Below are 22,808 nucleotides of genomic sequence, written 5' to 3' on the forward strand. Positions count from 1 at the left end.
TACTGCTTCTGGGGGGAATAGCACAAATAGAGTGCTGTTTCTAGCTCTCACATGTCTTACCTGCGGGCCATGCAGCCTGCCCAGGAATTTGTCCCAACAAGCAGGATGGGCAGGTTTTGCCAAACTGTGGAAACTGACAAGGCCTGGGTGTGGGTAGCCTGGTACACAGTAGGCATCTTATAAACATTTGTTCTCTTAATGGGAGGCACATTGCCTCTGGCTTTGAAGGGCTTCTGAGCTCCCAGGTAAATACAGTTGCTGGGGAAAGACCTGGGCCAGTGCTTTTGAGACTGGAGCAGTGGTCTTTGGAGTGTTCCTGAGCTGCTGGGCCAGTCCCCTCAGCTTCTCAGTCCGTAGGCCTGAGTACCTCCAGGAGCCTCTCTCTGTGGGGTTTCTCAGAGGGAGATGTGGAAACTCTAACTCTGACCTGGCTTTCTTTGCTCATTGCCCCACTCCACCTCCCATAGAAACTCCCCAGGGGGTTTCTGGCCCTCTGGGTTCCTTCTGAATGGAGCCATTCCTGGCTAGGGTGGGGCTTGTTTTCATTCTTTGGGAGCAGCCTGTTGTTCCAAAAAGCCTGCCTCCCCCTCACCAGTGGTCCTGGTCAACTTTTGCCTTCTGGCTTCCCTAAGCTAGGTCCAGTGCCCAGAGCTTGCTGCTGGGATACTAGTCAGGTGGCCAGGCCCTGGGCAGAAAAGCAGTATACCATGTGGTTTCACGGAATGACTGGACCCTGGTAGAGTGGTGGGAAGTGTCTGGACTGGGGAAGGGGGAAGGGAACTGGTCCTCAATGCTGACTCTATCAAGCACTGTGCTAGACACTTTATCCTTTAATCTCTCAACAGCCGCTGAAAGAGATTATGTATCCCCATTTTACAGATGAGGCAACCAGTTTCAACAAAGTTAACATGTGGAGCCTCACTGGGCAGCTTTTTCTGTCTTCCTTTCTCTCATCCTTCAGGGGTCTGCAGGTTTGTTTTCCTCTCCTAGCAGAGTAGAAAAAGGGATAGTTTGCCTGACTTGTTGAAGGGATGGCAGAGATTGTTTTCTAAAGAGCCAGTGGAAATTGATCTTGAGTTTAGGAGAAAGGTTTTTACCATGTGGAATCAAGATGCCAAGTATCTACCTGAAGTAGCCACATTTCAGGTCCTCATTAATTTCTCTTACTTTTAATCTTGGAAAGGCAGCTTAGGGGAAGGGTTGTTCTAGGAGCCAGGAACTATACCCCTTTTACCCTTGGAGAGGCAGGGAAGCCAGGGAGGACACACCTTTTCAGGAGCTGGAGCTAGAGCAGATAGTGAACTGTCAACTCTCAACCTGAACCTTTAAGGGCCAAGCCACCAATGCCACCCAGGTCCACCTGTCTTTTGTCTTGTTCTGTCCCAGCCTTTCTGGAGAACCTGATGACCTTGCCCCCACACCTCAAGCTCCGTTTGTTGCCTAGCTGGAGTCTGGGGGATACTGGCTGACTTTCTGTAGATACTCTACTCTCCTCTCCCCTAAATAAGAGGCCACATGCCTGAAGTCACTTCTGAAGAAATAGGTGGCACACAGGACTCTTCCCACCCCACCCCACCCCTGGGAGGGACCGCCCAGACCCTCTGCACTCCCAGGTATCTTATCAATTACCATATCACTGCCTGGTCAGAAAGCTATTTCTGCCATTAGCCCCTCCCTCTTTTATTATAGGGTGTCCTCAAAGGCTCCTCTTTGGGCCTCAGTTTTGTGATTGGCATAAAGTAGAAGCTAGACTTCTTGGACTCCTGAACAGCGTCCTTGCTGGATTCTGTGGAACAAATTAAGTCCTTGACCTCAGGCCTCTTGGGGAATACAAAGTCTATAGGAATTCTGGGGCTGTGGTTGCAAGGAAGGTGATGCAACCAGATTCCACGAGGACGTGATCAGGCGTGACATGTGAGGGAGGAAGAGGGAGCAAGGGAATGAAGAATACAACTTCTGTGTCCCATACACCCCTGCCTGACAGGCCATACATACTCAGCAGAAATGCACTGTCTTCGCTACCCACGCTAGCGTGAGGAGTGAGATGCAATTACTAATGTGCTTCCAAGTAAGAAAATACCTTAAATTGGAATTTACAAAAGAGGTAAATTAGGGAGTGGCTTTTGTTTGACATCTTTAAAGCAATTTTCTTTTTATAGAATTTCGCTTCATGTCCAACACTGATTTAATGAACTGGGTTTACACATTATCTCTTGAAGAAAACAAACATATCTTTGTATTCCAAAGCAATCCATGTTTAAAGGAAAGAAATTATGCTTAACTCTGCCCTGCTTCACAGTAACCTTTGGCAGGTGCCTTAGGTCCTCTGGGACTCTTTTTCTCCTTATCTGAAAAATGAAGGACTTGGATCAGGTGAATGATTCCCAACTCTGCAATGTGTGTGGCTCCTCAGAGGCACATAATCTCTTTTCCATTATTTTCCAAATAATGGAGGCCCTGTCTTTAACTGCAGTACAACTACACAAATTACTTGAAACTACAGGCTTCCTGGTTTTTGGTTGGAAGTGAATCAGTGCACTCTAGCAACACTTACTTCTTGCTGTTCAGAGGCTCATTGTGTGTTTGGTTGATTTTTTAAAATAATAAAAACATATTCCATAATACAGCTTAATTGGCAGACTGTTTCAGTCTATAGGATCTGCAGGAAGGAGGAGTAATAAAGGAATTTTTGACTGAGCTCTTAAGGAGCAGTCTCTAGGCCCCTGTCATATCTGCCCTTCTGGGCCCTGGGGAAAAGTTGGCATCCCCAGTTGTGGTGCTCTGTGGGTGCCCTCAGGCTATGGTGGAGGGAGCTTCCCATTCTCTCCTTCAGCCCAGTGAGTTCAGAGGCTAGGGGTTGAAAGAAGCTTGGCTACAACTGGCTGCTCACTGGGAGGTTAAGGGATGACCATCCAGCCAGGCCTTCATCAGGACATGGGAGGGTTTATGCTTGAACATGTGTAAATCCACTGCAATAATGACTGGTTCTCTTACCTCGTAAGGTTGAGAATTTACCCGTAAACATTTTTGTCGGAAGAGTTTGGACATGAGTGAGGGCTGGGCCTATATCTTATCTCACTTGGCTTCTCCCAGCACGGCACCTTGCCTGCTTGTTCTTAAACATCCTAGATGCACAGTAAGTATTTCCTAATTGTTAGGAATCTATTAGAATCAATTGATTTCAGCGGGGCATGGTGGCTCATTCCTGTAATTCCAGCACTTTGGGAGCCCAAGTCTGTAGGATCACTTGAATCCAGGAGTTTGAGACCAGCCTGGGCAACGTAGGGAGACCCTGTTTCTACAAAAAATAAAAAATTAGCCAGGCATGGTGATGTGCACCTGTAGTCCCAGCTACTTGGGAGGCTGAGGCAGGAGGATCTCTTGAGCCTGGGTGACAGAGTAAGACTCTGTCTCTTTAAAAAAACAAATCGGTTGATTCTAATTCAATGAATAAATAATTCACTTTAGGACCTTCCTTCTTTACTTATAGAAATCTATTTCATTCTGGGCCCAGAAGCAGGTCCATATTGCTAAGCATAGGAGGAAAAGAGGTCTGTCTGCAGTTGCCCTTGGCATTCTCAAATTGGGGAGGGAAAGAAATGAACATTTACTGGGTACCTCTGTGAGCCAGGCATCATGAAAGACATCTGTACATAATTTAATTCTCATAACTCCATAAGTTATCAGCAATATACAGGTGAGGAAACTGAGGCTCAGAATAATGAAGTAACTGGCCTTAGGTGACATAGATAGTAAATGGCAGAGAAGGAATATGGATCCAGGTCTTAAAAGAGAAAATCTCAACTGATTATCTTTTTTTTCTAGTTAAAGAATGAGGAGTGTTTTGTTTTGTTTTGCTTTTTTTAACTCATGTGTTCTCTGCTGACTCAAAAGGCCTCTGTGTGGATCTGGTTTGACCCACTGAACTGACTACCAGGGTTCTGTGCACTTTGTATCTGCCCATGCCCTCAGAAGCCCTCAATAATGTTTTGGAAGATGAGTTTTGGAGGTTGTTCTTAGGTGTAGCCTCAGTGTATGTAGGCTTCTAGGTGATTTCCTCTGACCTGAGGATTTCAGCTCAGTTCACTCTGGCTCCTTAGGAGAGTGGGATGACTGGTACTTCAGCCCTGGGTTCAGACGTCAGTTCACCACCTCTCAGCTGGGTACTCTTCTACCTACAGCCAGGAAGATTTTGACTTTCACCTGAAACTTTCAAAAATTGAAAGGTAGAAAAAAAGCCTTGGCTTTGGGAAGAACTTATGGTGTCCATGGCCTCTAAGAATCTGAGGTGGGGCATTTTTGAGTAGCACCTTACATTTCCAGAGTGTGTTCTGGATTCTTTGCTTAAAAGAACAGAGAATGCTGGGGAATTGAACACTGTGAAGTATATGAAGGAGTAGAATTGTGTCATTTAACATTCAGTACTTGGGCTAAAGGAGAAGCATTACGAAGTGTTAACACTCAAAGGATCTTGAGCTGTCAGGGCTCCAGCCTCCTTATTTTCACAGGTGAGAATCCTGAGACTCAGCTGTTGAGATGTGACAACCCTACCTTGTAGGGTTGTCAGGTTTAGAGATAATATGAAGTAAGTTACCTCATGTAGGACCTGGATTGTGGTTGGCATTCAATAAATAGTAGATGTTATTGATAGCTAAGCTAGAACTCTGAAGTCTACCATGGCGACTTCTTAATGGTCTAAGCACCCAGTTGTATTCTGTGGCAAAACACGGTTTAGGGACCCATACCCAGCCCTCCTATCAGCTGTTCACCTTCTGATTCTTCAAAGACATCTGTGGCAGTGACTTTGGCCACATAGCTGGCTGTGCCCTTCAAAGACATTCCTTGACACAGATGTGTGCACTGGTAATGTTGCTTTCCAGCCAGGTGTTCTTCCCAGGAGGCTGGCCTGGCTGTCTTCTGCATGCCTGCACTTGTTTCTCTCCCTGCTCCCTCTCCTGGGCCTGGCCAGAGCTACTTGCAGCAAACAAAAGCAGGATATTGGCAATGGAAAGGAGGGTGTGTTCTGGTGCTCCCATGCCCTGCAGCGCACATACCATTGCAAGGGCGTAACAGAGCCCAGGCCTGCATTTGGGTGCAAATATGTCTGCACACAGAAGAAAAGAAGGACCTGGTGACCACGAGCCATGGAACCTTTGTGCTTCCACCTGGGCTACTGGTTCTTGCCACTCCTGCCATTTTCCATTTGGAAACATTTGCTAAGGCCTTGCTCTGTCAGGTCCTTTGCTTGGTGCTGAGTCTACCAAGAGTAAGTGGGATGCTGTTTTTGTCCTCAGGGAGCTAACAGCCTAGTGAAGAAGAAGATGGTTAGGCCAAGCGCGGTGGCTCACACCTGTAATCCCAACACTTTGGGAGGCTGAGGCGGGCAAGTCACTTGAAGTCAGGATTTTGAGACTAGCCTGGCCAACGTGGGAAAACCTTGTCTCTACTAAAAATACAAAAATTAGCCGGGTATGGTGGCATGCACCTGTAATCCCAGCTACTTGGGAGGCTGAGGCAGGAGAATCACTTGAACTCAGGAGGCGGAGATTGCAGCGAGCCGAGATCGTGCCACTGCAATCCAGCCTGGGCAATAAGAGCATAACTCCATCTCAAAAATAAATAAATAAATCCTCACTGCTACCTTGAAAATAGGTGATGATATTGCCATTTCACAAATGAGAAGTGAAGGGACTAGCTCAATATCATTTAGGTGGTAAATGGTGGTGCTAAGATTAGAACCTCAGATTATCTAGGGAAAAACACAGCTATGCATAGAGTTAAGGAGACCTGGGATTATGTGTTCCCTTCTTTCACAGGTGGGGAAACAACCCAGAGAGGGAAAGGGGCTTGTCCAAGGCCATGTTAGCACCCAAGACTTCAGCCCGTATGTCTTTCCTCCCCATTTAGAGCTCATCCACATGTATCTTACATTGAGAGGAGTGTGAGCCACATACTGAGAACAGTCTTCCCCTCTGTCTCCATCCTCACTGCGCAGTATTTAGATACCTCACCGCCATACTTTTCATGCCATACCCAACCCTCAATACCTTGAACTTCCCTTTCCACAGGACAAATAGGAAAAGCTATAGGAAGAAAATAGCCATCAGTAGTTGTTGAGCACCCAGGGGAATTGGGCATTCCAGAAAGATAAAGGGATTCTCAGGATCTTGCTTCTCTAAACTTCCCTAGCTCAGCTGCTTCAGCTCATTCCTGCCGCTCTTCTCTGCCTCCCGCAGTGCTCAGAAGTAGTAGTACTCATTGTGGTCTCTCACCTTGTATTGTTAAGTTTTATTTAGACTTTCTCTTCCTCAACTCTTCATAAGCTCATGAAAGGTGAAGTGGGGTGCCCTGTGTATTTGTCTTTTATAGCGGCAGTGTTTAGCTGCACTTGCCTGGCAAAAGGCTTTCTCTCATACATTAGCTTATTTCCTCTTCTCACTAGCTCATTGTAATAATAGGATGCTACTAGTTAGATTTTGTCAAAGAGCGAAAGCTACTAAGAGAAGGTATCCAGTTAGTGGCAGTAAGTGACTGATAATGTGAGCTGCCATTACATTGTCATTACCATCTTTAATAATACCACATATTGAGTTTCTGTATGTTAGGTCTTTTTTTTTTTTTTTTTTTTTTGAGACGGAGTCTGGCTCTGTTGCCCAGGCTGGAGTGCAGTGGTGCGATCTCAGCTCACCACAACCTCTGCCTCCTGGGTTCAAGTGATTCTCCTGCCCTAAACTCTTGAGTAGGTGGGCCTGTGCCACCATGCCCAGCTAATTTTTGTATTTTTAGTAGAGATGGGGTGTCACTGTGTTGGCCAAGCTGGTCTCGAACCCCTGACCTCATGATCCAGCCGCCGCAGCCTCCCAAAGCACTGGGATTATAAGTGTGAACCACTGCGCCTGGCTGCTCTCTATGTTTTTAATACATACGATTTCCTTTAATTTTCACATCAGTTCATTTTATAGATGAAACTAGGCCAGAGAAGTAAAATATCTTGCCCAAGGTGACATAACTGGTAAGTGGCAGGATCAAGATTCAAACCAAGCAATGTTCAAACCTCTCAGAAGCAAGGATGTAGCCAGTGTGGAAGGCCTTCACAACAAAAATAGGGAAAAGAAGGAACTAGAAGGAAAGAAATGGCTTGAGCTCAGAAGGCCAGGGAAGTCTCAGTTGTGTGTGCTGGGAAGCTCAGAAGGGAGGAGGAGGTTGTCTGTGCAGGTAAGTCCTGAGAACACACCTGACCTGAGAGGTAGAGCTTCATAACCAGGTGATTAGGGGAGAAAGGAGCCATGGATTTTTTTTTTTTTTTTAAGAAATCGGGTCTTACTATGTTTCCCAGGCTGTTCTCAAACTCCTGGGCTCAAGTGATGTGATCCTCCCACCTCAGCCTCCCAAAGTGCTGGGATTACAGGTGTCAGCCCCTGCACTTAGTGAGCTATGGATCTAACATGTACATCTTACACAGTGCTAATAAAGTATTGAGTTTCTTCCCCAATATTTTATTTTGAAAAATTTTCAAATATATAGAAAAGTTGAAAATGTAGTTCAAAGAACACCTACATACCTTTCACAGATTCATCATTTGTTAATGTTATGCCACTTTGTGTATCTCTCGCTGTCTATCTATATACTTTTATTTATTTTTGCTGAACTATTTCAGAGTAACTTAAAGGCATCTTGACTTTTACCCTTAAATGTTTCAATGTTTCTCCTAATAATTCTCCTGTATAAACCCAATATCATCACATCTAAGAAAATTCACAGTAATTTTACAATATAATATTATAGTCTGAATCCAGATTTCCTCAGTTTTTCGAAAACTGTTCATGCTGTTTCCTTTTTTATCTAAATTTGAATCCAAGGTTGAGGTGCTGTATTTGGTTGCTGTGTTTCTAGGCTTTTTAAAAATCTGTGCCTTTTCTTCTACTCATGACTTTTTAGAAGAGTCAAGACCAGTTATAGAATAACCCACATCCTAGATTTGCGTGATTCATTTTTTTATGCTTAACATATTTTTGGCAAGAACATTACATTGGTAACACTGTTCATCACAGGTTGTTTTGAAGAGTAGAGATGATTAAGCTGCTTTTGTTCATTGAAGTATCTGTCTAGACCACAGGTCCTTAACTGGGGCCATAAATAGGTTTCAGATAAATCCTTTTTTTTTTTGAGATGGTCTCTTCCTCTGTCACCAGGCTGGAGTACAGTGGCACAATCTCTGCTCACTACAACCTCTGCCTCCCAGATTCAGGGGATTCTCCTGCCTCAGCCTCCCAAGTAGCTGGGACTACAGGCACACGCCACCATACCCAGCTAATTTTTGTATTTTCAGCAGAGACGGGGTTTCACCACGTTGTCCAGGATGGCCTCAATCTCTTGACCTCGTGATCCACCTGCCTCAGCCTCCCAAAGTGCTGGGATTACAGGCATGAGCCACTGCGCCCGGCCGGAGAATCCTTGATATACCCACCCCTCACACCTAAATTATATGCACATTTTCCTTATATGTACATTTATCTAGGGGAGGCTTCTTGGCTTTTATCAAATTCTCAGAGGGCTCCAAGACCCAAAGAGATTATGAAACATTAGTCTGTTCACTGAGGCAGGCAACACAGAGCTAGTTTCTAGGGCCTTGTTCACTCTGAACCAGTTTCCCTTGGGGAGACAGCACGAGGCTGTAACTTCCCCCATCTTGGCTTTGGATCAGACTGTCCATTTTGTTGTCAGACCTAGGATCCAGGGACAGCCTATGTGGCCTGCTTCCAGGGATCCAGGAGAGTTTCAGTTCTTGTCTTGCCTTTCAGGTGTTCAGAGTGCCAGGATTCCCTCACCAACTGGTACTACGAGAAGGATGGGAAGCTCTACTGTCGCAAGGACTACTGGGGGAAGTTTGGGGAGTTCTGTCATGGGTGCTCCCTGCTGATGACAGGGCCTTTTATGGTGAGTGAGTCCCTTCCTATCTGCCCCTCTTGATCATCAGAGTCCATTGACAGTGCTTCCGGTTCCCCATGGCCATTCATCTTTTGATCTTTCCATCAGCCAGGGCATCTCCCTTTATTTATTCATTCATTCAGCCAGCAGGTATCAATTGAGCACCTGTTAAGTGAAAGGTAAGATCCTTCCCTCAAAGACTTAATAGTTTAATGTTGGGAGTGGGAGGAGAGGCAGGCAGAGAGGAGAGACAATACAGTTGGATAAGGACCTCAAAGGAGAGTGTTACAGGCTGAGAAGAGGATAAGCCTAGGTTGCGTTCAGGGAATCAGAAAAGAAGACTCTGGAATGAGCTGGCAGAGAGAGGTGCTGCCTCTTGTACCTGCTCTGGACAAAGGACTTTAAGTATAGTCACAGACTTGCCAACCCTCTATTGGAGGAACTGTGATCTTTTTTAGTGGGGATGATTACTTCTGGGGACTTATTCTCATAACTGAGACCAAAACAGTTTTGTTCAACCTCAGAAATGACAGGAAGCACCAATCTGATACTTCCTTTGGAAGCTCTAGGGCAGAGAGTGAAAGAGTGGATTTTGACTGGGGCCTTGATTGGCAGTCATTCACCCACCCCTCTCCTCACTCCAGCAACGTGATAACTCACTTCCTTCTTCCCTTTGTACACCCTTCTCCCCACCTGCTCACAGGTGGCTGGGGAGTTCAAGTACCACCCAGAGTGCTTTGCCTGTATGAGCTGCAAGGTGATCATTGAGGATGGGGATGCGTATGCACTGGTGCAGCATGCCACCCTCTACTGGTAAGATGGTGACCCTGTGTCTATCCTCTCTCATATAAGAGTGGCCTGGGGAAGGGATGGTGGCAGGGTGAGTTGGGCAGAAACACTGTTGGGGTAGGCAGAACATTGGATTCCTATCACAACAATGCTCTTAACCAGCCCTTTAACTTACAAGCAGAATGATTTACATATGTCTTTGCCCTTTTTTCGTACCTATCTTGAAAATGTTCTCACTCTGCCCTGCAGTCCTCCCAGTGGGAGGCTCTCTCAAAGGAGGACCCCAAAACATTAAATTCAAAGACCCGTTAGCTCACCCTGTCCAACCACCTTAGTTATCAAAAGAAGTCAGCCTGGGGCCCATGGCATAGAAGAATACAGGGCAAGTTTCTCATTGTGAGTCAAAGGCAGAATGAAAAGAACCCAGGCCATTTCACCCCAACCCAGGCCAGTGTTCTTCCCAATATACCGCTTTCTGCAGATCCAGCTCAGCACCTCCTGTCCCAGCCCACCCTGAGAATTCAGGATCCTCATTCTGAGCAGCCAGCTAGAATCATGAGAGAGAGGGTGATAGTGAGACTATGGGTACTGTTGCTTAAAGCCACATGATGCAGTGTTTGCTGGGGGGCTTCTGTGTGGGTCTCCAGCATCTTACTTCCCTCTGTTCCTTCTCCCCAGTGGGAAATGCCACAATGAGGTGGTGCTGGCACCCATGTTTGAGAGACTCTCCACAGAGTCTGTTCAGAACCAGCTACCCTACTCTGTCACACTCATCTCCATGCCGGCCACCACCGAGGGCAGGCGGGGCTTCTCTGTGTCCGTGGAGAGTGCCTGTTCCAATTACACCACCACTGTGCAAGTGAAAGAGTAAGTATTTTGAGAATTCTTCAGCAGGGATTCTTGAGCAGAGTCTGTAAATGGGCCTCAGAGGGGTCAGAACTCTAAAGTCTTATGCAGAGCTCCCTTTATCCTCATCTCATATATTTCTCCTGGACCCCACTATGCTGTAACCACACCTGGGCCTTGGCACTTAACTGTTTTCTCTGCCCATGCTACTTCCTACCAGATACTTAAGGCCAGAATCGCTCACCTTTCAGGTATCAGGCGTCAAATCATGTTTACTTTTTGAAATTATCTGGCTCAGGCCGGCACTGTGCCTGTAATCCCAGCACTTTGGGAGGCTGAGGCGGGCGGATCATGAGGTCAGGGGATCGAGACCATCCTGGCTAACACAATGAAACCCCATCTCTACTAAAAATACAAAAAATTAGCCGGGCGTGGTGTTATGCGCCTGTAGTCCCAGATACTTGGGAGGCTGAGGCAAGAGAACCTCTTGAACCCAGGAGGCAGAGGTTGCAGTGAGCCGAAATCACACCACTGCACTCCAGCCTGGGCGACAGAGCAATTATGTGTACTAGCTGTTTATCTTCTGTCCTCTCCACTAGAATATAAATTCCAGAAGGAACTCGCTTTATCTTATTCAGTGCTACATGCCCAGGGCTTAGAATAGTACTTGGCATATGGTATGAGTTGATTATTATTTTCTTGGTTGAGAGAATGAATGGAGAAAATGTGTTCCATGGCCCAAAAGAAGTTAAGACGCTGTCCTAGATTCAGGCCAGAGACCAGATGGAGGAAGAGTCTGTGTCTATCTAGTACCAGTAATTTTGTGTCTCTGGCCACTTACCATGTAAATATTGATTGTGCATCTACCATGTTTTGGACACTAGGCTAGTTCTTGCACAGTAGGTGAAAGGTACTAGAATTTGGGAAGTCAGGAGCTAAGGTCTGTTCTGCAACCTCATTAGATGAAGAGGAGAGCGAATTGTGTTCAGGGCAGAGGGAGAAGCATTTCTCCAAAAGTGAGAGTCTTAATTATGTCTGGTGTAGGTTGGGTGTGACCAAAAAAGGGGCTGTTAAGCATGGAGGACCTGGATTATGAAGATCCAGCAGATCCATTGAGAGTTTCAGCAGCAAGGTGATGTGACCAAGTTAACATTTTAGAAGGAGCACTGGCATGGAGGTTGGGGTGGAGAGGGGAAAGCCTAGAGGTATGGAGACCAGTTAGGAAGCTGTTGTAGGCTGAGCATGGTGACTCATGCTTGTAATCTTAGCAGTTTGGGAGACTGAAGTGGGAGGATTGCTTGAGACCAGAAGTTCAAGACCAATCTGGCCAACATAGCAAGACTCTGTCTCTATTTTTTAAAATTAAAAGTCCAGACATGGTCGCTCATGCCTGTAATCACAGCACTTTGGGAGCCCAAGGCGGGTGAACTGCTTGAGGTCAGGAGTTTGAGACCAGCCTGGCCAACACGGCAAAACCCCATCTTTACAAAAAATTAGAGGGGACATGGTGGCGTGCACCTGTAATCCCAGCTACTCAGGAGACTGAGGCATGAGAATTGCTTGAGCCTGGGAGGTGAAGGTTGCAGTGAGCCCAGATTGTGCCACTGCACTCTAGCCTGGATGACAGAGTAAGACTCCATCTCAAATAATAATAAAGTTGTGGGTTTTTTTTGTTTTTTTTTTTAAAGAAGCTGTTACAGTGATCCAGGTAAGAGGTATGAATAACTACAGTGATGGAAAGAAGGCAGAGTTCTTAGAGATTGTAGTAGGAGGGGAATGAGGGAACTCCAGACGGGAAGATGTTGTCCAGGTTTCTAGCTTAGGCCACAGGGTGAGTGGCAGTGCCCTTCACTGAGATGGGACATCCTGGAAAGGGTGCTGCTTTTCTGTGTGGGTATCCTGGGACCCTTAGGGGCCACTGGTGGCCTGGGACCTGGTAAACCTTCCCTGCACAAGCAGAATTGGTCAAGCAGGTTTTTAGGACATCTTTATTCTGCCTCAACTCTTGTCTGGGCAGGGTCAACCGGATGCACATCAGTCCCAGCAATCGCAATGCCATCCATCCTGGGGACCGCATTCTGGAGATCAATGGGACCCCCGTCCGCACACTTCGAGTGGAGGAGGTAGAGTGTGTGTCCAATCTGTCTTGTGAGGGTGGGACATGAAACAGATCCTTTGGGAAATCAGGCTACAGCCTTTATGTTTTCTTACCCCCAGCCCATCTCTTTGTCTTAGCATTGAGCCTGTGACCACTGATGACCTATTCCTAGGGTAGCAGGGATGGTTGACCAATGGGAGAGCTGACAGGATGCCATGCAGAGGGCACTGTGAGGCCACTGGCAGCTAGTGGCCACCATTGGCCAAGTTGAGCACTAGCCACACTGTGCCTGAGTCATCTGGGTTGGCCATGGGTGGCCTGGGATGGGGCAGCCTGTAGGAGCCTTATACTGCTCTTGGCCACAGGTGGAGGATGCAATTAGCCAGACGAGCCAGACGCTTCAGCTGTTGATTGAACATGACCCCGTCTCCCAGCGCCTGGATCAGCTGCGGCTGGAGGCCCGACTCTCTCCTCACATGCAGGATGCCGAACACCCCCACACCCTCAGCACCCTGGACACCAAGGAGAATCTGGAGGGAACACTGAGGAGACGCTCTCTGAGGTGCCACTTCCCACTCTGGCTCTTTTCTGTCCCATGTCTGTCTCTCAGATGAAGCTGAGGTGGCTTTCAGAAGCCTGCAAAGTTAGGCAAGGCACCAGCTGGCCAGGGACAGACTATGAGGATTGTGCTGACCCAGCTGCCCCTATGGGGATCACAGTTCATAGCGAGAGCCTGTGCATACCCAGCTGTCTGCCAGGTTTCCTTAAAAACTGGAGGGTCAAGCTCTGTCCACTGAACTCCTAAGCTGGACAGGAGGCAGTGATACCGTACCCTGAAGGGCAGCATGGCCTGTGGAGGAGGCATGCAGCTCAGAGCCTGGAGTTAGGGGCACATATAGGGTTGAAAAAAATTGTATAGAAGGACTTTGAAAACAATAAAGCAAAAGATGAATGAAAGTTCTTTAGACTTGAGGGGCCAATAAGCCCAAACCCCAGATTCTGCCAGGTCCATGGGTGGGAAGCAGTAGTTGCCTTGAGTGGAAGCCCCAAGTAGGGAGACTTACAGAAAATAAGTCGAGCACTGGCTCCCTGGCAGAAATACTGATATCCTACTGGGGCTTCAGGCTGAGCTCCTCCCTTCACCAAATCACTTCATCTCTCTGAGCCTGTTTCTGCATCTGTGAAGTGATGGCAAGACAAAGGTGGCTGTCTCACCAATTATGTTAGGATTAAATGTGGAAAAGGACATAAAGTTGTATAGTGCTGCCATAGCGACAGCGTTCAGTAAACATGACGTATTCTTAGTATCACTAAGAATCAGGTTCTTGGCCAGGTACAGTGGCTCATGCCTATAATCCCTACACTTGGGAGACCTAGGTATGAGGATGGCTTGACTGCAGGAGTTTGAGACTAGCCTGGGCAACATGGTGACACACTGTCTCTACAAAAAAAATTTTTTTTAAATTAGCTGAGCTGGGCACTATAGCTCACACCTGTAATCCCAGCACTTTGGGAGGCCAAGGCCAGAGAATTTCTTGAGGCCAGGAGTTCAGGAGCAGCCTGGGCAACATTCCTGTCTCTACAAGTAATAAAAAAATTAACTGAGCATGCTGGTGCATGCCTGTAATCCCAGCTACTCGAGGCTGAGGCAGGAGGATTGCTTGAGCCCAGGAGTTCAAGACTGCAATGAGCCTTGACCACACCACTGTACTACAGCTTGGGCAACAGAGTGAGACCTTGTCTCAAAATAAAAAATTAAAAAAATGATTTTTTTATCCACCCTCCTCACCAAACAAACTGAGTAAGTAAGTTGGGGCCCTCTCAGCTGGCATGTGTTAGAAACAGTACCCACTGCTCAAATTGCTCCCCTCACTCCCACTGCCTCTTGGCCTTGGTCAGTATGATAAAATTAGCGGGAGGCAGGGCACCAGAGGGCAGAGAAGGGCTGGAAATCCATGGCCTGGAAAAGGGAAGATGTTGGGGTGACCAGATATCTGTAGAGCCACCATGCAGAGGAGGTGGTCAGCTAAACTTGTGTGCCCTTGTCGGCGTGGTCAGCAGAAGGCAGAGCAAAAGAACAAGGGTAAGTAAACCTGTAGGGCAGGACAAGGCAAGAGCCATCCAGCTTCAGTCCTCTCTGGGTAGCCCAGGTAAAACAGTAGCAGACCATACACCAGAGAGAAAGTTCTCAGGGCTGTTTACCTGCAGTGCTGTGGACTTCAGCCTTCTTGTCCCTTCTTCACTAAGTCAAAATAATAGTCAGTGACCACGACTATAATGGACCGCTTTTGAAAATATAAACATAGTGACTTTATTGCTAGAAAAATCATTTATGCTTATCATCTTAAAATTCAGGAGATATGAACAGGTGCAAAGATGTGCAAAATATCATCCAAAATCCCATTTGCTGGCCAGGCATGGTGGCTCACGCCTATAATACCAGCACTTTGGGAGACAGGCAGGCAGATCACTTGAGGTCAGGAGTTTGAGACTAGCCTGGCTAGTCTCATGGTGAAACCCCATCTCTACTAAAAATATACAATAATTAGTCTGGGCACAGTGACTCATGCCTGTAATCTCAGCACTTTGGGAGGCCAAGGTGGGTGGATCACCTGAGGTCAGGAGTTCGAGACTAGTCTGGCCAATATGGTGAAACCCCATCTCTACTAAAAATACAAAAATTAGCCAGGTATGGTAGCACGCGCGCCGATAGTCCCAGCTACTCAGGAGACTGAGGCAGGAGAGTCACTTGAACCTGGGAGGTGGAGGTTGCAGTGAGCTGAGACCATGTCATTGCACTCTAGCATGGGCAACAGAGGGAGACTCCGTCTCAATCAAAAAAAAAAAACAATAATTAGCTGGTCATGGTGGTACATGCCTCTAGTCCCAGCTACTCAGAAGGCTCAGGCACAAGAATCACTTGAACCAGGAGACAGAGGTTGCAGTGAGTCAAGATCACACCACTGCACTCCAGCCTGGCTGACAGAGGGAGACTGTCTCAAAAAAAAAAAAAAAATCCCATTTGCTCATTTTTTGGATACTAGTATAACTATCACTCTAAACCAGTTAGTACCTTAAGTCAAATAGATATGGGAGATGGTGAATTACCATCTGCAGTGTTGTCATGTATGTCATATACTGAGCATTACAATACAAGCTAGTAGAGTCTAGTTAATTGCTTTGTGTGTGATGTATGCAGAGTTCCCATTTTGAATGTGTTTTTACTATACTTAAATAAATGACTGATGTCTGCAACCCCATGACACATCTGATGTAAAAGCCCCTGTTCCCCAATAATAACATCTAAACTATAGACATTGGAATGGACAGGAGCCCCTAGGTTCCTTCCTCCAGGGTTTTTTGGTGATCTCTGAGGACTGTGCATCCCTATTCCCATCTTTCCTCATCTTCAGGCGCAGTAACAGCATCTCCAAGTCCCCTGGCCCCAGCTCCCCAAAGGAGCCCCTGCTATTCAGCCGTGACATCAGCCGCTCAGAATCCCTTCGTTGTTCCAGCAGCTATTCACAGCAGATCTTCCGGCCCTGTGACCTAATCCACGGGGAGGTCCTGGGGAAGGGCTTCTTTGGGCAGGCTATCAAGGTGAGCGCAGGCAGTAATTGCTTTGTTTTTCTGCCCCCAGTCCCCCTCTCTCACTGTCTTTCGGGACTTTCTCATCACTTGGCCCCACCCCATACCCTGCAGGACATCAGGCCTCCTTCCTGGCTTTGGGTCATGGTGTGAGAGGTATCCTTCACACCCACCCAGGCCACCTAAGGTCAATGTTGCTGTTACAGTGAGCTTGTGGACCTGGAGATCCAGCTTGGGTTGAGCTGTGCTTGTGGTCCTCCTGCAACCAGTCAGTGGGTGTTTGTTAGGTGCCCCCAGGACTTAGTACCAGGCATGCTACAAGGAGCACACAGGGTAATGGCTCCTGCCTCCCTGGGGAACAGTCTCGGGGACTAACCTCTCTCTTTCTCTCCTCCTCCTCCTCCTCTGCTGAGAACTGGGAGGGGGGGTCAGGTAAGCCATGTGTCTCAGCTTGCGGGGGCAGCGGGGCTGGAGAGTTCACCCCTGACCCACCCAGCTCCCTGGTGCATGTCTTTGGCACTGACCTTCCTGCCCCCAGACTTCTCTGTTCACTCAAGAGACTCACTCCTGTGCCAAATGACCAGAGCCCCTGCTTGGCTTGGCAGTATCCCCTCCTGCCTCCTTCCCCACTTCGCTTTTCTGGGTTCTTGGCTCTCCTCCATGCATGCCCAGCTCTCCAGGAAAGAAAGTATGCTTCTGTCTGAATCCCCTGTTGCTCCACGCTGCATCTTCCACACATTAACTCTGTCAGTCTGACCCGGCTCAGTGTACCCTCCAAAGGGTGGGATGTCCAGTTGCATAGATTTTCTCAAACAGTTCTTCAGAAACTGCCTCTGGTCTCAGCACCATTAATAGTTACCCTCCCTGTAGGTGACACACAAAGCCACAGGCAAAGTGATGGTTATGAAGGAGTTAATTCGATGTGATGAGGAGACCCAGAAGACTTTTCTGACTGAGGTAAGAAGATGGAGGAGGACTGGGAGTTTGGTGTCACCATTGGAAGAGGGAAGACCTTACAAATAATGGCTTCAAGAGGAAATATAGTTTGGATCACTGTCTTAAAGACTAAGCAAAAAAGAGCACTAAAGGAATATCCCCACTCCCTCTAAATTACAGCATAATTATTTGTTCAACGAACACTTACTAAAGGCAGCACAAACTGAGTACAAGGGATGCAGTAACAAAAGATACATGTTTCAGAGGAGCTCTCAGATTATGAGGGTGATGGACATGAAAACAGACCAATTTAGTACAGCTCTGTTATAATCCTTACCTGAACACCCTGCTAAGGGAACCTGGAGGGGAGCTCTCTGAGCACTCAATTCCTTGAGCATTTACAGTTTTCACCACCTCTCCCAAGTTACTTCATGGAGCAACTTCAGTTGGCGACACCTGCGGTCCAAGCACTGCCCTCCAGTGGCCACTCCCACCACTGTTCCCCTAGTGCAGTTCCTAGAAAGGCAGGATGCTAAGGGTGAGGCCTGTGAAGCCATCTCCATCCATATGGTGGTGTTCTTCCCTCATCTTGATCTTAGTCCCCTGCCATATCACAAGATAGGCAGTAGGAAATGCAGGTGGTAACACTTGTCAAGCTGATTCCCTGGAGGGAAGGTGTAAGGAAGACATAGTAAGATGTTAACCACCAGCTTTTCTTGGCTTCCCCCACCCCTAGGTGAAAGTGATGCGCAGCCTGGACCACCCCAATGTGCTCAAGTTCATTGGTGTGCTGTACAAGGATAAAAAGCTGAACCTGCTGACAGAGTACATTGAGGGGGGCACACTGAAGGATTTCCTGCGAGGAATGGTGAGCACAACACCCTGTAGTCTCCAGGAGCCTTGGTGGGTTGTCGGACACCTCTATTACCACTACCCTGGGAGTTTAAAGGCCAGAGGGGCCCTGCTTGGCCCCCAAAGGACCATGTTGGGCGGGACTAGGCATAGACAGGAAGGCTTCACTGGGAGGCCATATTGACCCTAGGGTCTGGACCACGAGTGGGACAGGTCTTAACAGCCTCCAACAGTCATTCCCCCCATCCTGCAGGATCCGTTCCCCTGGCAGCAGAAGGTCAGATTTGCCAAAGGAATCGCCTCCGGAATGGTGAGTCCCACCAACAAACCTGTCAGCAGGGTGCAAGTAGGGAGAGGTGCGAGAATTGTGGGCTTCACTAGAAGGTAGAGACCCCTTCCTGGGCAACTTGTGTGGGGTGGGTCAGCAGCTATTCATTATGTTTGTCTGTGTCACTGAAACTACCTCCAGCCAACTGTTCTTAGCTCACAGCCCTATTCTCAAAGAATTACACATCTCTAAGGGCAAACGGCATGGACAAGGCAAACTGGAGAGGCAAATTGTAGCCTGAGGTGGCCTGGCCTTGCCGTTCCAGGTGTCCAGACGCTGAGGGCCCTTGAACTAAGTAGAGCACTTCACTGCCTAGGAAATCAGTGAAGGGGAAATGAGTTCTAGCAGAGCCCTGAAGGGTCAGAATTGGATAAAATTCCTATTGGCAGAGAGGTTCCAAGATTGAAGTGACAGGAGCAAAGACCTAGGAGGAAAGAAGAGAAAATCATCTATTTTACCTGGAAATAAATGATTCCAATCATAGCAGTAACAACAGCTGACAAGTACTGAGTGCTCTCTATATGCTAGGCATTGAGCTGAGGAATTAATATGCAGGTGCATGTTTATTCCTCATGACAACCTTGGTTTCCAGATAAGAAGCTGGGCTGGAAAGGGACAGAGCTGGGATTGGGTTAGTCAGTCTGATCACCAAGCCTGAGACTAACCACTGCCCTTCACATGGGGGTCCATGAAGATAGTAGTAGTCTGGAACAGTTTGGGGGTATGTTAAGGTCCCTGTGTTTTAAATTAAGCAGTCTGGAGTATATTTAGGAGACAGATGTAAAAGAGTTTTTTGGTTGATTGGTTTTTGGGTTGTTTTTTTTCCCCTGTTTCTGGAGCTTGAATCAGGAAGGGTTTTTGTTGTTGTTTTGAAACAGGATCTTGCTCTGCCATGCAGGCTGGAGTTCAGTGGTACGACCATGGCTCACTACAGCCTCGACCCTCAGGGCTCAAGCAATCCTCCTGCCTTAGCCTCCCGAGTAGCTGGGACTACAGGTGTGTACCACCACACCTATTTTTTTTATTTTTTTATTTTTCTTTTTTGTAGAGACAGGTTCTCATTTTGTTGCCCAGGCTGGTCTCAAACTCCTGGGCTCAAGCATTCCTCCTTCCTCAGCCTCCCAGAGTGTTGAGATTACAGGTGTGAGCCACCATGCCTGGCAGGAAAAGATTTTTAAGCAAGAAAGTTTAAGAGCTGTGCTTTTTCCAAAATGAATCTGGGCAAGTATGGTGGCTCATGCCTGTAATATCAGCACTTTTTTGGGAGCCTGAGGCGAGTGGATCACTTGAGGTCAGGAGTTTGAGACCAGCCTAGCCAACATGGTGAAACCCTATCTCTACTAAAAAAAAAAAAAAAAAAATACAAGGCCGGGCACAGTGGCTCACGCCTGTAATTCTAGCACTTTGGGAGTCCACGGCGGGTGGATCACAAGGTCAGGAGATTAAGACCCTCCTGGCCAACATGTGAAACCCCATCTCTACTAAAATACAAAAAATTAGCCGGCGTGGTGACACGTGCCTGTAGTCCCAGCTACTCGGGAGGCTGAGGCAGAGGAATTGCTTAAACCTGGGAGGCAGAGGTTGCAGTGAGCTGAGATTGCGCCACTACACTCCAGCCTGGCAACAGATCAAGACTCGTCTCAAAAAAAAAAAAAAAATTAGCTGGGCCGGTGGTACATGCCTGTAGTCCTAGCTACTCAGGAGGCTGAGGCAGGAGTATCACTTGAACCCAGGCGGCGAAAGTTGCAGTGAACCAAGATCACACTACTGCACTTAAACCTGGGTGACAGAGAGACACTTCATCTCAAAAAAAAAAAAAAATATATATATATATATGTATGTATATATATATATATGTATATATAAGTCTGATATGGTTAGTAGGTTCGGGTGGAATGGGGAGGGTCTCAGGCTATGGAGACCTGCATAGAGGGCTAATGAAACATTTCAGATTTCTGAATTAAGGTAGTAGCTGTGGGGACTGGAGCCTGGGGCAGGGTGGAGTCAGAATGGAGAGACTGGTGAGGCAGGGTGGAGTCAGAATGGAGAGACTGGTTGGCAATGAGGGAACAGGAGGAGGAGGAGGAGTTAGAGTGGCTTGAGGTATCACTTACCAGACGTTTGGGGGATGGGGGATGGCAGGGATGGTTGAGGAACCGGTTTGGGAAGAGCTGGCATTGATGCCTTCTATTCTCCTAGCAGAACCTATCAACGTCTTCTAGGCAAGAAACTGGCTCCATGAGACTAGAGCTTAGAGAGAGGCTGCCAGTCACCTAATCTTCAGAGAAGGGGCAGCTGGAGCTGTGGGACAGAAGAGGCATCCATGTGGCTGATCGGGGACAGGGAGTGTCTCAGCTTATGAAGTGGAGTTGGCTTTGAGCAGAGCTGACACTGAAAAGACTGGAAGGAAAAACCAGACACATAAAGAGTCTCAGGAGCAGGTAGCATAAGAAAGGTGTGGACAGTCTTTGAGGAGCACATCCTCAGGCCAGCAGGCAGGCATGCAAGTCATGAACTATAGCGATTCAGCTCCCTGGGTGTGTGAGCAGCTCCAGAAACCCAAGGGATGGAAGCAGTATTGCAGGGGGCTGGAGAGCAGAGAGTAGCTCCTTCTACATTTACAAGGGAAGGGAAGGAGAAAGGAAGTTGCTCCTCAGAGTGTCAAGAGCCAGTGTTGGAGGCCTGGAGAGGGGACATAAACAGAAATTTGTTTACAAACATTTGGGTAGGAAGAGAAAGCTTAAACTTTAGACAGTGGAGAAGGTGGAGTCTTAGGGGAAGTGAATGTCAGAGAGACAGAGCTAGCTGGAGCAAGAAGAAGTCACTTCTCTGTTGCAGGCAGGAAGGATCCAGAGTGGCTGAAGCCAGAGACTGGGAGAGTAGGAAGGAGGGAACAGCCTGGATCTAAGTAAAATGGATAGAGGTGGAGGAAATGCTACAAGGGCCAGGGTTCTGTGAAGTTGGGGACATTAGGAGAGAGCAGTGAGGGCTTTGGCCAGCCACTGTGCTGGTGATTGGTGAACAAAAGGATGGGCAGGAGATGGCAGCAGGGAGGGAGAGGAAGTCCAGGCTTCCTGTTGGTTTTGGGACAAGGGAGTGGCCACAGGAGGGCCTGCCCTGTTGTCCAGATTGGGTTCTGAAGCTGGGTGGGCATGGCCTGGGAGGAGAGTATCTGTGGCCCCAAGTTCCAGAATCAGGGTCTAGTTGATTTGCTGGCCCTTTAGCCTCAGCTTATGCTTTTGTTTCAGGCCTATTTGCACTCTATGTGCATCATCCACCGGGATTTGAACTCACACAACTGCCTCATCAAGTTGGTATGTCCCACTGCTCTAGGCCTGGCCTCCAGGGTCTTACCCTTCCTGGCTTCCTTGTCACAAAGGAGGCTGACTTGTCCCCTCTGGCTAGAAGGGCAGAGGTGTTGTCTAGGAGCTCCTGTCTTTCCCTTCCTGCTTCTTCCAATGACCTTCTCTGTCTTCTGGGAGCTCCTATACACACACAAGACTAATTTCACCTTCTCTCATTAACAACCTTTGAAATAATTTGTTAGAAGGGACTTCAGAAGTTTCTTGGCTGTATGTAGAGCCCTGTCGTTTTACCTGCTTTTGCCCCATAATAGTCTTGTAAAGCAGCTCGTTGCTGACCCCATTTTACAGTGGTGGCACCTGAAGCCTCAGCCTGAGGCCACAGAGCTAATGAATTTACAGGGAACAGTTTGAGACCAGCATTCTTCCCACTGCCCCTCAGCTGTGGTGGTTACAATGTTGTTTATCTTGTTGACTTGCTATCTGGCTTCCTGGGTGTCTACCAGCTGGCCCTGGCTCTGCCCTTTAGACCCACACCAAGCAATCTTCATTCCTTTCCCACATGACTGCCCTGTAGCTATTCAAAGAGCTTGTCTCCCCTAAGTCTCCCACCTACTGCCTCCATCTTGCCTTTTTTTGTCTTATCCTGGTTCTAGCTACAGCCTTAATCTTTTTAGGAATAAGGCAGGACAGGGAAAAACAAAAGCAACCCCCTGTCCCACCTCTGAGTTCCACTCTCCAAGTCCCTGAGCCTCACCTCCAGGACTCCAGTTGCTCTGCCATGAAACTCCCTGTGGGCTGGGGAATCTACTGTGCACAGATACCAGACCCTCAGAAACACAAATGCCCAGTGTGTCTTTTTTTTTTTTTGAGATGGAGTCTCTCTTGCCCAGGCTGGAGTGCAGAGGCGCGATCTTGGCTTACTACAACTTCTACCTCCCGGGTTCTAGTGATTATTCTGCCTCAGCCTCCCAAGCAGCTGGGACTACAGGTGTGTGCCACCACACCCAGCTAATTTTTTTGTGTGTGTATTTTTGTATTCTTTTTTCTTTTTCTGTTTTTTTAATTAACAGTTGTTCAGTGTTTTCTCATAACTTTTTTTTTTTTTTTTTTTTTTTTTTTTTTTTTTTTTTTTTTTTTT

The 22,808-nt window shown here is 47.5% G+C and overlaps 2 protein-coding genes across 6 annotated transcripts in view; one reads left to right on the forward strand and one right to left on the reverse strand.

Moving 5' to 3' along the window:
- Nucleotides 1–22,808, forward strand: part of LIMK2 (LIM domain kinase 2) — a 68,346-nt gene that overhangs the window by 37,690 nt on the left and 7,848 nt on the right. For all 5 annotated transcript variants that reach the window (XM_032256578.1, XM_032256579.1, XM_032256581.1 and 2 more), the window contains 10 exons: nucleotides 8,802–8,937; nucleotides 9,632–9,741; nucleotides 10,396–10,584; nucleotides 12,581–12,686; nucleotides 13,027–13,223; nucleotides 16,075–16,261; nucleotides 17,120–17,206; nucleotides 17,922–18,053; nucleotides 18,291–18,347; nucleotides 21,614–21,679. In XM_032256578.1, coding sequence (XP_032112469.1) covers nucleotides 8,802–8,937; nucleotides 9,632–9,741; nucleotides 10,396–10,584; nucleotides 12,581–12,686; nucleotides 13,027–13,223; nucleotides 16,075–16,261; nucleotides 17,120–17,206; nucleotides 17,922–18,053; nucleotides 18,291–18,347; nucleotides 21,614–21,679 — 1,267 coding nt within the window. The remainder of the gene's footprint in view (nucleotides 1–8,801; nucleotides 8,938–9,631; nucleotides 9,742–10,395; nucleotides 10,585–12,580; nucleotides 12,687–13,026; nucleotides 13,224–16,074; nucleotides 16,262–17,119; nucleotides 17,207–17,921; nucleotides 18,054–18,290; nucleotides 18,348–21,613; nucleotides 21,680–22,808) is intronic.
- Nucleotides 17,350–22,808, reverse strand: part of PIK3IP1 (phosphoinositide-3-kinase interacting protein 1) — a 28,677-nt gene continuing 23,218 nt past the window's right edge. The window contains exon 6 of the mRNA XM_032256595.1: nucleotides 17,350–17,849. Within this exon, the coding sequence (XP_032112486.1) occupies nucleotides 17,837–17,849 (13 nt within the window). The 3' untranslated portion in view covers nucleotides 17,350–17,836. The remainder of the gene's footprint in view (nucleotides 17,850–22,808) is intronic.

The sequence above is a fragment of the Sapajus apella genome, unplaced genomic scaffold (assembly GCF_009761245.1).
Source record: "Sapajus apella isolate SASKATOON/1434 unplaced genomic scaffold, GSC_monkey_1.0 scaffold95, whole genome shotgun sequence".
Classification (NCBI taxonomy): domain Eukaryota; kingdom Metazoa; phylum Chordata; class Mammalia; order Primates; family Cebidae; genus Sapajus; species Sapajus apella.